This window comes from Dothidotthia symphoricarpi (assembly GCF_010015815.1).
Source record: "Dothidotthia symphoricarpi CBS 119687 unplaced genomic scaffold P153scaffold_16, whole genome shotgun sequence".
NCBI classification, from domain to species: domain Eukaryota; kingdom Fungi; phylum Ascomycota; class Dothideomycetes; order Pleosporales; family Dothidotthiaceae; genus Dothidotthia; species Dothidotthia symphoricarpi.
Genome location: NW_022985023.1, coordinates 964,812 through 977,832, shown reverse-complemented (window position 1 = coordinate 977,832; position 13,021 = coordinate 964,812). Strand labels below are relative to the sequence as shown.

Below are 13,021 nucleotides of genomic sequence, written 5' to 3'. Positions count from 1 at the left end.
ACCTCCCGTAATGGCTAATCGTTCAGATCGGTAGAGGGTCACTGTTGTCACAGTTCTTTCTCTGCTAAGTTGCTACGGCAATGTGGGGCTGTCAAACAGTGAAGGCAGGCACGCCTCGACCGCACCACGCCATAACTTACCCCAGAACACGTCTCGTATTTATAAACAACGTGTTGCTCTCACCATCTTTCTCTATTTTTGGTTTGAACACTTCCACTCTTTAAACAACCTGTCATTCATTCAACCAACGCCTCACCAGTGCTCAGTATTCACGAACTCACTGCACCTACTCACCTACTTCCTCGGCTCTTAACGACGACATTCATAACCCTGCCCACCGCTCGCTCTTTCTTTTCCCAGCCAGCATGAAGTTGTTCGCTAAACTTATCGCACTCGTGGTTACCACTGCAGTCGCTGCGCCCGCTCACGATGTTAAGCCTCGCAACCTGGTTGACGACGCCGCCCCGCATCAGGATGACCCCAACTTCATCAGTGCCGTGATGCGCGCCCACTGGTACTGGCGTCGGCTTCACTGCGCTCAGGACCTTATCTGGGATACTGCACTTGCGGACGCTGCTCGCGCCGACATTTCGCAGTGCACCCAACATCCTGAGCATGTAGGTCAAACGAAGTTGCACTTTCGTAGGTTCCAATCTGACAAACGTCTAGCATCGCTCCGGCAGTAACCTATCCTCCGTGAAACCACCCCCTAGCAACTACGATGAGTGGATCGAGTTCGCCCGTACCGCTACCCACGGCTGGCACGAGGAAGAGACCAAGTATCCATACGACAATCCCCACTACGACGACGCCTGGGGTCACTTTAGCCAGATGGTATGGCGCAACACCACTCGTGTTGGTTGTGCTGTAGGACACTGCGATGAAGGCAGGGTCGAGTGGCCGGGACGCTTCTATTGCTGTGAGTAGCGTTGAGGCTGAAATCATATACCCCGACAGATACTGATGGCTTTAGACTACGAATTCTTTGGCAATAACATTGCGCCAGGGCAATTCGAGGCGCAGGTTTGGGGCCCTGTCTGCAGCGACCCTCTTTTCGGCGAAGCCACGGAGCGTGAGAACGTTCACTTCAACTGGGCTCGCAAGTAGATAAATGCTCCCACCGACTGCACACGCCTGTCTTGGAGCTATGGTTGACTGCCCTCGGTCCGTCCAACTCTTTGACAACATTGCGACACCGCCATCTAACGGTATACGACTACACCACGATGCTCTCTTGTGTCCGAAAATCAGCTTTGATGCTACATTTTCGTCTTTTCGAGATGCCCAGCTTCAGTTTTTTGTGTCCTAATTCATGCGTAACCTTGGGCAGGAGATGTTTTGGTAGCACTTTCGGTATTCTTTGCATCAACACTTGCGAAAATTCAGGCATTGATATCATAGGGACTTACGCTGGTCAACTGATAGACAAACCCTATGCTCCTAATAATACGATCATCCTATTATGGCTCAATGTTTATGAACTAATCTATTATGATGCTTGTGGATGTTCCCCTGCACTGTCATATTACGTGTCGTGCCTAAGAGATGTAAGTGATCTGGCATTCCAAACACAACGTGCCACAATATGACTTTTTACTATATATTTCAAATTAATGACTCCCTTCCCCATAATCACACTCCTTGTTCGCGAGCACGGACTTTGCCGGTGTCAGTGCGGAGGGTTCGCTTTAACGTGTGGGTTGGGTTGTAGCCGCAGCGCTATTGTGTTCAATGTCTGAAGCATAAGGCTTGTGGCCAGGTGGGTCAAGTACACAGACATGGGAGATTATCTGCTGAAGGCGTTGGAACAGAATAGAAGGTCAAGAAACATAGAACTGGAAGAATCGACCTGCCATGCTTTGAAACATGGAAGTCAAACACTTTACTCTATTTTGACAAAATGACGAGGATACAAAATAGATAGAAATCAGTGTGAGGGTATTCTAGAATAAGATGTGAATTGTGTATAATTAAGCTAAAGCTTCAGCAAGATGGATGTGGACAGTTTGACTGAGTTTGAATTGTAACCCATGACAATGGTTACTGTTAAAGTCTTTCCATAAGAAACATAGGTACATGTTATATATGTGTTGATCCAACTGGACGTCGCCGCAAACATAGTCGTGCAGACATTGAAAAGAAATTCATGAACTGAGCCCGAGTTGTCGAAAAGAAGTTGTGATGCCGCCTTCCTGTTTAGGACTAGAGCAGGTGATGATGGCATCATCCTTCTTAGAGGGATGGGTGTTCCGCCATTGATGACTCCACATGGAACGTCTATAAGATGTAGCTCTCCCACCCCTCACGACAGCAGACTCAAATCTCGCTCGCTGTACAACTCCTACACTCATCATGACGGACCAGATAGGATCGACAAAAGTGGCGCCTTCAATCGATGTCAAGAAACTCACCTATCTCTTCCCGGATGGTTCGAGTGGGTTGAAGGAGGTCTTTTTAGACCTTCCACCAGGCAGCAGGACTCTGTTGATTGGAGGTGAGGAGCTTGCTTCTGTCATATGGCAGGGTACGAACTAACACGACATCATAGCCAATGGCGCTGGTAAAACTACGCTTCTCCGTCTTCTCTCCGGCAAGCGCATGGCGCCCTCGGGCACCGTCTCTATCGCGGGCGTCGACCCTTTTAAGTTTGGCCTCGAGGGCGTGACATATTTAGGCCTCGAATGGGTGCTGAACCCGATTGTGCGCAGCGACATCGACGTGCCCACGCTCTTGTCGTCTATTGGCGGCGACGTGTACACGGAGCGCCGCGACGAGCTGATTGATATTTTGGACATTGATCTAAGCTGGCGTCTACATGCTGTCTCCGACGGCGAGAGGAGGAGAGTCCAGCTCGCCATGGGTCTGCTGCGCCCGTGGACCATCCTACTGCTTGACGAAATCACAGTCGACCTGGACCTTCTCTCCCGCAGCAACTTCCTTGCCTATCTCAAGCGCGAGACGGAGAAGCGCCCTTGCACCATCGTCTACGCGACGCATATCCTGGATAATCTGGCCACGTGGCCGTCGCACCTCGTGCACATGAGCCTGGGCAAGGTCAAGAAGTGGGGCAGCATCGAGGATATGAACGTGACTCCCCGGTCTGTCGATGAGGGGCTGTCAGGAAACAGTCAGCTCGGCGAGCTTGTGCTTAAATGGCTGCAGGAAGATCTCGAAGAGAGAGGCCCAAGGAACGGTCTCAGTGGGCAGGGCAAGACATATGAGAACCTCGAAGGAAAAGGTGGATATGGGGCCGAGAAGAAACCCGAGGCGTAAGAAATGCTAAGTAAGAATGGGCGCATGTTACGATCCGCTTCAACCATACGGATCAAATCATCAGGAGTTCAACCGGTGTTTGGGAGGTTTCTTCAACAATGATACCCCATTTCCTATATCAACGTGGGCCCAGAGACAGAGCTTGGGCTTTATATAGGCTGTCTGCTCCCATAGCTGAGAATACAACGTTTTGTTACTCAAAGACTTCGCACGTTGCTATATGTGAACTCAGCAAATGATGCATGCATCTGGTCCATCGACTTTCATGACATGCATGTTTTCTACAAGTCCTCGACTAACAGTACCAGACTCACCGCATCTTAAAATCATCCAACGCCATGCCCTTTGCAATCTTCTTAATGAGCGCCTTCTTCAAGAACTGCTCGCGGGCCAAGCTCCTCGTTTGCTGTCATGGCATTAGCATGTTTCCCAAAAGTGCCGCATACGAACTGGAACGTACCTTGACGAAAACATCCGCGCCAATCCTCCCCTTATCCAACGCTCTCCCTAGCATAAACAACGCATCCGCAATCCCCTTCTCCTCTGCAGCAAGCACATACAGCTGCCCGCCCACCACGGTAGGCGCAACAAGCACATCGTCAACATCCGGGGCCTTGCGCTGTCGCGCGTCCTCCATGACGCGATCTGCTTCGACCATTGCGCCTTTTAGGACGTGCTCGTTGGAAGCGAGCGCCGCGTCGAGCTGCTGTAGCTCGCCTAGCTCGGCTTGCAGGCGAGAATGTGCAGATTGGAGAGCGGCTTGTTGTGTACGAAGAGGCGTAATGGCGGATATGTTGGAGGATACTGTTTGATGGATTTGTAAAACCAGCGTTTGGCTGAGCGCAGTGAGGAGAGCATCTTTTTGGGGGTTTGGCGGAACGGGGGGTACGGGGAGCGGAGCCTGGTTGCCTTTTTGTGAGGGTATTGTGACTTCGAGTGAATCGTCCAGGAGATCGATGGGAGGCTTACGGGCTTGTGGGATTGACTGAGGCTGGTGTTGTGGGTTTGCCTGATACTGGGTATGATGCTGCGGTGGATACCCTTGAGGAGGTTGTTGGTACTGCTGCTGGGGGTGCAGAGGCTGACCGTACTGCTGGTGTAGTTGCGTGGGCGGCCCCTGGTGTTGGCGTGACTGGGGGATACTAGCAGAGGGCTGTTGGGACGTTGGTCCGATATAACGAGATGCCGACCTTTGCTCGTCAGGGGTAATGGGGCTCACAGGGCTTCCCAAATCGTATGGACTAGGCGCGTACCCCTGAGGTTGTACTTGTGGTCGTGGCTGTTGTGGTACTGGTGTAGCCGGACCCATGGCATAGTTTGGTTGCCGCTGCGACGCGCTGTGCACAGCTGGAGGACCTGGGTGCTGCCAGTTCGGTGGGGCAGCATGGCTGTTTCTTTGAGGCTGCTGATAGCGCTGCGGCGACTGGGTGTGCTGGGATGGGTGAGGGGGCAGTGGAGGCGGCTGCGAGTATCGATCTGGCTGCGCTTGGGGGGTTGATGCATTCTGCTCATACGGCTTGGGTGGTTTGGGAGGCGGCGCAGGCGCTTTGTTGGACAAGCCCGGCGAAGGCGATGCACCTGGTGTGCCTTGCAACGAGTGTTGCCATTCTGCCGGTGGCGGGGGGAGTGGTGGAGGAACCGACTGCACCGGCGCACCTTGCTGTTGTGGCGGCTGCTGTCTGGAGCGCACAGGCGGTTCTTTCGCAAAGACGCCCCGCAGGACAGCCAGGAAATCGAACAAGGTGGATTTCTGCATCCAAGTCAGCACCAGGTACCTTTGACGTGCCATACGCCTACGCGCCACTCACGTCCCAGTACTTTGCCCATTGCGCCAGATACGGATGATAGATCCTCCCGTCTCCGCTGACATGCTGGCCGGCCCTCACAATCATGTCCTGCGACGGCGTGACATATACCAGCGGTGATTCTCGAGGGTAGGCCTGAGGCACCCATACCGCCACCGGGAAGCCGTATGTTGCGCCGCGAAAGGTGACGGGCAGCGTGCCGCTGAGGAGCAGCAGGAGCGCCGAGGCTCCATTTTCATATGCTGATACCGTAAGTATACGCGCAAACAAAACAAACACAGCCGGCGTTGGATGCTGGGGTGCCGCGTGTGGACGCACTGTACACTTCGGTTCGCGGGGATAGCGATGGGTAGTGGGATAGAGCTTCGGCGGCGTCGTGGTAAGTCCGGTTCACGTCTGCATATTCCTAGACGTCTACGTCAGAACACACCATGGGTGGGGACGCACATGCACACACACTGGTGAGGACGCTGTACAGCCAGTTCAGCACTTTCTCAGGCACGGCCATGCTCGAGGCGACGTTGGTAGCGGGGAAGCTCCGGACAGCGACGATAGTAGGTCAAGCACCTTGGCAGGGCACCAAAGACATCACACGCTTCACCCAAGTCATCCTGCAACATGTTTATAGGCAGTGGGAAGTCGGCGTTGTGCTCGTCATAAGGGTTGGGTAATCGTGTCAAGATCTACATCGACCACAGTCACAACTGGTCCTAATGTCTGCAAGGCGCGGTTCATTCATTGCATTTGCTTGCTCGTTGCCAGAAGCAGCATCAGTATAGTACACTACGTATCCGTCGTGCCAATCGTAAACGCCACAGCGAGCAAGTACCCCAAAAGTGCTGCTGAAGATAAATACTCCATGTTATACGCCATGTTATGCAGAAACCTCCCTGGTCGTTACTCAGCCTTACACTTAATGCTGACTCCATTCAATGGTGTTCAGATCAACACCTTCTTGCACCAACTCCCAGAGCGGGCTCAGCTCCCTCAAAAATGAGACGCGCTCCTGCACTGCCTTGAGGACGTAGTCGATTTCCTCGTCCGTGGTGAACCGGCCAATACCAAATCGAATGCTGCTGTGCGCGCTCTCATCGCTGCTACCCAATGCTCGGAGAACGTAGCTAGGCTCCAGAGATGCTGATGTGCACGCACTGCCAGACGAGAGAGCAATATCCTTCAGGGCCATGAGAAGCGACTCGCCCTCGACATAGGCAAAGGAGACATTTACACATCCTGGGTAGTGTCGTTCTCGATCACCGTTCAGGGTAGTGTGTTCCATAGCGAGGAGGCCCTGGAGGAGTCGGTTTGACAGCGCTGTAATGCGCTTCGTGTCATACTGCATCTCGTCAGCTATGCTCCATCCAAAGGGCGATGATAGTTAGATTGGTAGATGCGTTACTCATACGTGTGCGCATTCTCAACATGGCGCGTCGGCGGCCAAAGACCACTTGGCGCTCTGAAAGCCATGCATGTATAAAGCGAATAATCATAGTGCAGATGGAGGTGTCTGGAGAGATGAAATCAAAACGTACCTGCATCTCCTCTTTGCAAATACGAGCAGCTTCACCGAAACCAATGGCAAGAGGTGGTGCCAGAGTACCACTCCTCAAACCACGCTCTTGGCCACCACCACTGATGATAGGGTCAAGCCTGACCCTGGGCCTTCGTCGCACGTAGCAGGCTCCTATGCCCTTGGGTCCGTAGATCTTGTGGCCGGATATCGACATCAGGTCAATGTTCATCTTGTTGACGTCGAGGGGGATCTTGCCGACAGCCTGGGCACCATCGGTGTGGAAGAATATCTTCCTTGACCGACACAGCTTGCCGATCTCTTCCATGGGCTGCACAACGCCAATCTCGTTGTTGACAGTCATGATGCTCACGAGGGCAGTCTCGGGCCTCATTGCGGCCTCGAGCTGAGCCATGTCGACGAGGCCGTTTTCCTGTACCGGGAGATAGGTCACCTGGAAACCCTCGTCTTGCAGATGCCTGCAGCTGTCCAGGACACACTTGTGCTCTGTCTGACACGTGATGATGTGGTTCTTCTTGCCTGAGCGCTTGAAGAAACGCGCGACGCCCTTGACGCTCATGTTGTTGCTTTCGGTGGCGCCGCTGGTGAAGATGATCTCTTTCGGGTCCGCGCCGATGAGGTCGGCGATGTGTGCTCGCGCATCCTCTACCGCCTTGTCTGTCTCCCAACCGTAGGCGTGGGTGCGCGAGTGGGGGTTGCCGTACAGGCCGGTCATGTAGGGAAGCATGGCGTCGACGACGCGGGGGTCCATGGGGGTGGTGGCCTGCATGTCCATGTAGATGGGCCGCGAGCCCTGGTCCATGACGGTGGCCTGCTTCAAGATGCCTGCCATGGTCAGCCTCGTCGAGATGCGGGGGGCGATGACGGAGGCTTACCGGCAGTGGGGCTCATCATGGCGTCGGCCGACATGCCTGTGGTGGGCATGGTCGCATCCTGCGCGCGCTCTCCCGTCTTCTTCAGGAACGACTCGCGGTCTGCCTTGATGGTCGAGTCGATGTTGACCGTGGCGTTGGAGGGCCTCGTCTCCGAGACGTAGTTGCGCCGGCTGCCAGCTGCGGCGCGCGGCGAGAGGCGTGCAAAGGCCGACGAGGGGTAGCGGCGCGCGGCAATGCGGAGGGCCTGCCTCGCGATGGCGGGTGCAAGGTTGGACATGGCGGTGGGGGGCGAGGGGGTGGTGTTGGAGAGACGGTCCTGGCTCGAGCCTGCGCCCGCGGCGAATTCGATCCCTGGCAGGCGTCTTGGCACAGGAGCGCTACCGACCCACTCGGCCCTCGGCGCCTCAGCCACGCTGGCGGACGTCATCGGGGCCATCGGGGATACGAGCAAGTGCGAGAGAGCGCCAGCCGTCTGTGCCCACACCACGCCCTCATAGACCCCCGCCCGCCCTGCACTCGTCGCCTGCTGCCCACACGCCCCCCCGACAGCTGCCCTGCATCCGTCCCCAGCAGCAGCACCGCCGCCGCCCCGCCATGAGCTGGAAAGGCTTGACCAAGACCGTCACCCGGGTATGCACACGCTCCCCCGCGCGCTCCGACGGGCCCAGGGACGCACACTGACGCGGGTTGCAGGCGCCGCAAACCTTCAAGCAGAAGTTCAACTTCGTACGTCCCCGCCCGAGTCGGCCCTGAAGCGCTGCGGCCTATGCGCCCGCTTCCGGGCGTGCGCGGGAATGCGCTGACGTCGGCCGTGCACAGGGCGAGATCACAAAGGATGCCATATACCTAGACGCCGAGCGCCGCTTCGACGAGCTGGAGAAGGAGACGAAGCGGCTGCACGACGAATCCAAAAAGTAGGCGCCTCCCGCGACACCCCCACCGTGGCGTGGCACCATGGCTCACATGCGACAGGTACTTTGAAGCCATCAACGGTGTGTATGGGCGCTCCCCTCTCCCGCCCATGGCCGCCTAACACGATTCCCAGGCATGCTCTCTCACCAAATGGAGTTTTCCAAGGCCATCGCCGAGATCTACAAACCCATCTCCGGACGAATGTCGGACCCGGACTCCTTCCACGACGAGGGCAACGCCGCCGGCATAGAAGCATGCGACCAGTACGAGGCCGTCGTCCATGAGCTGCAGGAAACACTCAAGCCAGAGCTGGAGATGATCGAGTCGCGCGTCATCAGTCCGGCCGACCAGCTCTTGGACATCATCAAGGCCGTGCGCAAGCTCGCTCTCAAGCGCGACCACAAGCAGCTCGACTACGATCGCCACCGCACAGCCCTCAAGAAGCTGCAAGACAAAAAAGACAAGACGCTCAAGGACGAAAAAGCAATGTACCGCGCCGAGGCCGACTGCGAGCAAGCCACCCAGGACTACAACTATTTCAACGACCTGCTCAAGGACGAACTACCCAAGCTGTTTCTCTTGGAGCGCGAGTTCATCAAGCCACTGTTCCAGTCCTTCTACTACATGCAACTGAACGTCTTCTACACATTGCACGAGCGCATGCAGCGACTCGACATAGGCTATTTTGACCTGACCCTGGACATTGAGGCAGCATACGAGAAGAAGCGCGGAGACGTCCGGGAGGAAACAGAGAAGCTCACCATGGTCAAGTTCAAGACAAAGGGCACTGGCACCCGTCCAGGACAGTCAAAGTATGCCACCAAGGCCCTGGAGGCCAAGGCAGGGCAGCCTTCAACGTCTGAGGAGACCGACAACCCGCCCCCGCCATACAGCTCTGGGCCTGCCGTGAAACCCATGTCCCCTGCGCTATCGTCGGGTTCGTGGGGCTCTGTTGCAAAGGCAAAGGGGGCTGCACCGCCTCCGCCAAAGCCAAAACCAAAACCCTCACGATTGAGCGGCGTACCGGCAGTAGAACATGTCACCGCATTGTTCGATTTCGAGGCCCAGGCAGAGGGCGATCTTAGCTTCTTGACCGGCGACGTAATTGAGATTGTATCACGGACTCAAAACGACAATGAATGGTGGATTGGTAAAGTGAGAGGAAAGCAGGGGCAGTTCCCAGGTATGTTCGCCGAGTATTCCGACAGGCTCAATAGCACTAACAATCCCCAGGCAATTACGTAAAGTTGAATTAATGATCCGAACCGGACCTGATCTACTCTTATCTTGCTAGAAGAAGTATGAGATACCTGTAATTGTTGCTCGCTTGGTCTGTAAATTAGTCATGCTGCCTGTTTGACTAGACATTCTTGTTCGTGCCTTGACTGCTCATCTGCAAGGCTATATTCCAACTACGTCTTAAACCTAATCTTAGCTTTTGGTATCCCTGTATATTTTGAAGGTGTTGCATTGTTTCCAACTTTGCACGGTTCTGTATTCTCTAGCCACATCCCTGAGATCCGATTTACCATGTGGAGATCACTCCGCAGCCCCGCATGACGTCGACCGGGTACATGGACCCTCAGATGGCTTCTTATTTCCACCGCAACTTGTGCTTCATAACTCTTGTAGTGTTCCCTCTCACTGCAGTCTACTGTACGAATACATACCAGCGATAGTTGATACACAGGGAGCTGTACTTGAGCAGTAACCTACTATTTCTCCGTCAGTGTAGAAGGCTTCAAGTCATTACCCAACCAAAAACGTTTACAGGGTGTCGGATCCATACTATTCCAATCGAGCAAATAACCATAATTCGAGGCAGTCATAATGCCCTACGAGTCAACAATCACATTCATACTCGACACCATATGTCCCTGGTACACACTCCAATCCACTAATCCATTCATATCTGACACTTCAACAGGACCTACCTGGCCTTCATTCGCCTCAACAAAGCCCTCGCCTCCTACCGCTCCAAAAATCCATCCTCTCCCGCATCCTTTACTCTACAGCCTGCACCCTACCAACTTTACCCCGACTTCAGCACCAAGGGCGAAGACAAATACGAATGGTACAAGAAGGAGAAGTACGGCGGTAGCGAAGAGCGAATGAACATGTACGCAGACCATATGACCAAACTAGGCAACATCGAAGGCATTTCCTTCGACTTCCACGGCCAGATCGGAAACACACTGCACGCGCACCGCATAATACATTACCTGTTGAACAGCAAATCGCCCGCCGCAGCACAAAAGTGTCTGGAAAGTCTGTACAAGCAGTACTTTGAGCAGCAGGCTCATCCGTCACGCCCAAGCACGCTGGTAACTGCTTGTCTCGCGGCTGGATTGACGGAAGAAGAAGCAAGGACGCTAGTCGACGACGAGAGTGAGGGGCTAGGGGTTACGAAGGCGGCGATTCGGGAACAGACAGGGAATGGAGTGGATAGTGTGCCTTATATTGTGTTTGAGGGGCGAAGGAGGGATTTTACGTTGGTTGGAGCAAAGGAAGTCGCGGAGTATGAGAAAATACTTGGGCAGGTGGCGAAGGAGTGTGTGTAGAATAGGTCTTTGAACGCGGTAATTTTACTACAGGGCAACATTTAAGTCTTGATAATAGATAATAAGAGTTCACGATCTCTTTCTGGGTAGTATGTCATGTTGAAGCTAGGGTCAGTATTGTTTTCATGGTGCACGAATCACGCGACACAACCTTAAATTAGATTCAGGCAACCACCCGCGCCGCATGCTCAACGGGAGTTTGTGTCATCTCGATTGCTTCTTCTCCTTCACGCTGTTCTGTACTCGTTCGCTCTTGCTTCACGCGATTTTGCGCATTACACTCGCTTCCAAATTTCACATATCACATTCGTTGAGGTCCCATCTACATAATGTCTGGCACAGTCACTCAAGACGCGCATCAAGCGCCTAATCATATTACTACACGTCAACCAGCTCCCACAGCCGACACGGCATTAGGACATTCCACTGCGAGCACCGCGACTCCCACTACGCCTCTAGCGACAACATCGACTTCTCTCCAAGCTCCTACCAGCTCCCCGCAAGAAAGCCTCAACGCAAAACTGAACGCCAGCGATCGCTACTGGAAGTTCAAAGCCACACTCCGCACCGTTCTCCTCTTGACAAACATCATCGGAACAGGCTGTATCGCATGGGCTGTCGCAACATCGACTGAAATTACAATGTACGACGAAAGTTGGGTTCTCTGGAGCGGCCTTATCCCCTTCTCCATATCGATCGTCTGGTGCGGCATATGTCTGCTTGTGTTCCTTGTCCGCAAGCGACCTGTGCATCCCGGAGCGCGCGTTGCCCTGGATCTGCTACTATGGCTGGGCTTCCTGGGGACGGCGTTGCTAACCATGGTCTCCGTCGTGACGCTGATGCAATGGGGCGAGTCTGGCGAACTATCCACATACGATTACTCGTACGGGTATTCTTCCGGTAACGGGGGCTACGAACTTGCAGACAATGGGACATGGGTTTGGGACTCGGGCTCGACATCGGAGTCGTCTTCTACAACTTTACGCCCTTGTGACGGAGAAAGCTCGAACACACTCGCATATGGCCGGACGTCCTGCGATGAGGAAGAGGCGTTTATCAATAGGCTTTGGCGGGAGAAGCCGCATCGCATCAATGTTGTGCTGGCGGGAGATGCATGCCAATACCTCGGGCTTCTGCTGCATTTTGCGTTGTTTGTTTGGGCGTGTGTGGATACACATCGTCATCGTCGAGGTGGCGTAGGCAAGGATGCAGAGAAACTTGCGGCGGAGATTGTGATGAAGATGGTCAAGAACGGAGCCGTCATACCACCTCCTGGACAAATTAATTCCAGGCCGGCGATGGGTCAGCCAGTGTTCTATCCACAACAGGGCATGCAACCTATTCACCCTCAACAGGCGTATTCTCCGCAACTGTACTCTCCCCATATGTATCCTCCACAGATGCATCCTCAGCAGATGTACGCTCCTCAGATGTACCCTCAGCAGATGCCTCCGAACCAACAGGGGAGTGGACAACTACCTTCATTGTCTTCCCAGACTGCAGACCCGGGAAACGAGAAGACGCAAGGCCCTCGCTATGCGTGAGGCTGGACCAGTGGCGGAGCCTTCTCTGCTCACGGCTGTTGCCACATATCTGCAGAACCTACCAAGCGTATACCCCGATTGTTAGTGAACCAAACTATAAGTTCTTGTAATGTTGTTATCACGGCCTGCCATCGCATATTTGTCATATACCCATTTTTCGTACTTGATTTCATTTTTACGGAACTTCGTTGATTAGATAATAGCTTAATACCATTTTCACAGCCAGATCGCATGCACGATGTCTGTTCCTTTGCTATGTGCAATTCCTTACCATCTCAGTATTTGGAGTGTCCAAAAACACCGTACACAAGCCTAAGGTATGAACCAGCTGCGAACAGACTTAGGTGTTGTTGAAGTATATTTATATGCTCTACACAGTGCAGATCTTGACCAGTCGATGAGCCACTTTTTCCACATTTAATAGGTGCAACGCGTCGCCTGTGTTATCGCTTCCATGTGACGGAGCAAATCGATTTGGACTCCTAAGCTAAGTCCATAGCAAGCTATGGCTTGTAAATCA

General features: G+C 53.9%; 8 protein-coding genes across 8 annotated transcripts; 6 read left to right on the top strand and 2 right to left on the bottom strand.

Moving 5' to 3' along the window:
- The first annotated feature begins 152 nt into the window (after positions 1 to 152).
- On the top strand, positions 153 to 1,458 carry P153DRAFT_321965 (PR-1-like protein). Its single transcript, XM_033665162.1, has 3 exons — positions 153 to 617; positions 670 to 919; positions 974 to 1,458. The coding sequence occupies exons 1-3, from the start codon at positions 366 to 368 to the stop codon at positions 1,105 to 1,107; spliced, it is 636 nt and encodes a 211-aa protein (XP_033521403.1). The 5' UTR covers positions 153 to 365; the 3' UTR covers positions 1,108 to 1,458.
- A 798-nt stretch (positions 1,459 to 2,256) lies between these two features.
- Positions 2,257 to 3,470, top strand: P153DRAFT_369022 (ABC transporter-like protein). The gene is made up of 2 exons (XM_033668667.1): positions 2,257 to 2,494; positions 2,549 to 3,470. The coding sequence occupies exons 1-2, from the start codon at positions 2,353 to 2,355 to the stop codon at positions 3,271 to 3,273; spliced, it is 867 nt and encodes a 288-aa protein (XP_033521402.1). The 5' UTR covers positions 2,257 to 2,352; the 3' UTR covers positions 3,274 to 3,470.
- Positions 3,181 to 5,594, bottom strand: P153DRAFT_369021 (UEV-domain-containing protein). The gene is made up of 5 exons (XM_033668666.1): positions 5,536 to 5,594; positions 5,397 to 5,484; positions 5,082 to 5,320; positions 3,734 to 5,023; positions 3,181 to 3,679 (listed from the first exon to the last, which is right to left on the bottom strand). The coding sequence occupies exons 1-5, from the start codon at positions 5,584 to 5,586 to the stop codon at positions 3,584 to 3,586; spliced, it is 1,764 nt and encodes a 587-aa protein (XP_033521401.1). The 5' UTR covers positions 5,587 to 5,594; the 3' UTR covers positions 3,181 to 3,583.
- A 212-nt stretch (positions 5,595 to 5,806) lies between these two features.
- P153DRAFT_369020 (cysteine desulfurase) lies at positions 5,807 to 7,792 on the bottom strand. Its single transcript, XM_033668665.1, has 3 exons — positions 7,485 to 7,792; positions 6,611 to 7,434; positions 5,807 to 6,414 (listed from the first exon to the last, which is right to left on the bottom strand). The coding sequence occupies exons 1-3, from the start codon at positions 7,759 to 7,761 to the stop codon at positions 5,992 to 5,994; spliced, it is 1,524 nt and encodes a 507-aa protein (XP_033521400.1). The 5' UTR covers positions 7,762 to 7,792; the 3' UTR covers positions 5,807 to 5,991.
- Positions 7,793 to 8,078: 286 nt separating this feature from the next.
- On the top strand, positions 8,079 to 8,402 carry P153DRAFT_297092 (uncharacterized protein; the record flags this gene model as incomplete). Its single annotated transcript, XM_033664138.1, has 3 exons — positions 8,079 to 8,114; positions 8,178 to 8,210; positions 8,304 to 8,402. The coding sequence occupies 3 exons, from the start codon at positions 8,079 to 8,081 to the stop codon at positions 8,400 to 8,402; spliced, it is 168 nt and encodes a 55-aa protein (XP_033521399.1).
- On the top strand, positions 8,369 to 10,080 carry P153DRAFT_74762 (BAR-domain-containing protein). The gene is made up of 3 exons (XM_033673383.1): positions 8,369 to 8,476; positions 8,530 to 9,579; positions 9,630 to 10,080. The coding sequence occupies exons 2-3, from the start codon at positions 8,532 to 8,534 to the stop codon at positions 9,650 to 9,652; spliced, it is 1,071 nt and encodes a 356-aa protein (XP_033521398.1). The 5' UTR covers positions 8,369 to 8,476; positions 8,530 to 8,531; the 3' UTR covers positions 9,653 to 10,080.
- P153DRAFT_369018 (thioredoxin-like protein) lies at positions 10,013 to 11,033 on the top strand. The gene is made up of 2 exons (XM_033668664.1): positions 10,013 to 10,276; positions 10,324 to 11,033. The coding sequence occupies exons 1-2, from the start codon at positions 10,227 to 10,229 to the stop codon at positions 10,955 to 10,957; spliced, it is 684 nt and encodes a 227-aa protein (XP_033521397.1). The 5' UTR covers positions 10,013 to 10,226; the 3' UTR covers positions 10,958 to 11,033.
- Positions 11,034 to 11,157: 124 nt separating this feature from the next.
- On the top strand, positions 11,158 to 12,815 carry P153DRAFT_74736 (uncharacterized protein). The gene is made up of 2 exons (XM_033673382.1): positions 11,158 to 12,581; positions 12,705 to 12,815. Exon 1 carries the CDS (start codon positions 11,287 to 11,289, stop codon positions 12,499 to 12,501), a length of 1,215 nt encoding a protein of 404 aa, XP_033521396.1. The 5' UTR covers positions 11,158 to 11,286; the 3' UTR covers positions 12,502 to 12,581; positions 12,705 to 12,815.
- The last annotated feature ends 206 nt before the right edge of the window (positions 12,816 to 13,021 follow it).

What these genes read in the sequence shown, in the direction of transcription:
- P153DRAFT_321965 (XM_033665162.1), top strand. Translation starts at nt 366, where the DNA reads ATGAAGTTGTTCGCTAAACTTATCGCACTCGTGGTTACCACTGCAGTC. An exon ending in GCACCCAACATCCTGAGCAT is followed by an intron (nt 618 to 669) that starts GTAGGTCAAACG and finishes ACAAACGTCTAG; the next exon opens with CATCGCTCCGGCAGTAACCT. An exon ending in GCCGGGACGCTTCTATTGCT is followed by an intron (nt 920 to 973) that starts GTGAGTAGCGTT and finishes TGATGGCTTTAG; the next exon opens with ACTACGAATTCTTTGGCAAT.
- P153DRAFT_369022 (XM_033668667.1), top strand. Translation starts at nt 2,353, where the DNA reads ATGACGGACCAGATAGGATCGACAAAAGTGGCGCCTTCAATCGATGTC. An exon ending in CAGGACTCTGTTGATTGGAG is followed by an intron (nt 2,495 to 2,548) that starts GTGAGGAGCTTG and finishes ACGACATCATAG; the next exon opens with CCAATGGCGCTGGTAAAACT.
- P153DRAFT_369021 (XM_033668666.1), bottom strand. Translation starts at nt 5,586, where the DNA reads ATGGCCGTGCCTGAGAAAGTGCTGAACTGGCTGTACAGCGTCCTCACC. An exon ending in TGTACAGCGTCCTCACCAGT is followed by an intron (nt 5,485 to 5,535) that starts GTGTGTGCATGT and finishes GTAGACGTCTAG; the next exon opens with GAATATGCAGACGTGAACCG. An exon ending in CCCGCGAACCGAAGTGTACA is followed by an intron (nt 5,321 to 5,396) that starts GTGCGTCCACAC and finishes TTACGGTATCAG; the next exon opens with CATATGAAAATGGAGCCTCG.
- P153DRAFT_369020 (XM_033668665.1), bottom strand. Translation starts at nt 7,761, where the DNA reads ATGTCCAACCTTGCACCCGCCATCGCGAGGCAGGCCCTCCGCATTGCC. An exon ending in CATGATGAGCCCCACTGCCG is followed by an intron (nt 7,435 to 7,484) that starts GTAAGCCTCCGT and finishes TGACCATGGCAG; the next exon opens with GCATCTTGAAGCAGGCCACC. An exon ending in TTTGCAAAGAGGAGATGCAG is followed by an intron (nt 6,415 to 6,610) that starts GTACGTTTTGAT and finishes GACGAGATGCAG; the next exon opens with TATGACACGAAGCGCATTAC.
- P153DRAFT_74762 (XM_033673383.1), top strand. Translation starts at nt 8,532, where the DNA reads ATGCTCTCTCACCAAATGGAGTTTTCCAAGGCCATCGCCGAGATCTAC. An exon ending in AAAGCAGGGGCAGTTCCCAG is followed by an intron (nt 9,580 to 9,629) that starts GTATGTTCGCCG and finishes AACAATCCCCAG; the next exon opens with GCAATTACGTAAAGTTGAAT.
- P153DRAFT_369018 (XM_033668664.1), top strand. Translation starts at nt 10,227, where the DNA reads ATGCCCTACGAGTCAACAATCACATTCATACTCGACACCATATGTCCC. An exon ending in CTCGACACCATATGTCCCTG is followed by an intron (nt 10,277 to 10,323) that starts GTACACACTCCA and finishes ACACTTCAACAG; the next exon opens with GACCTACCTGGCCTTCATTC.
- P153DRAFT_74736 (XM_033673382.1), top strand. Translation starts at nt 11,287, where the DNA reads ATGTCTGGCACAGTCACTCAAGACGCGCATCAAGCGCCTAATCATATT.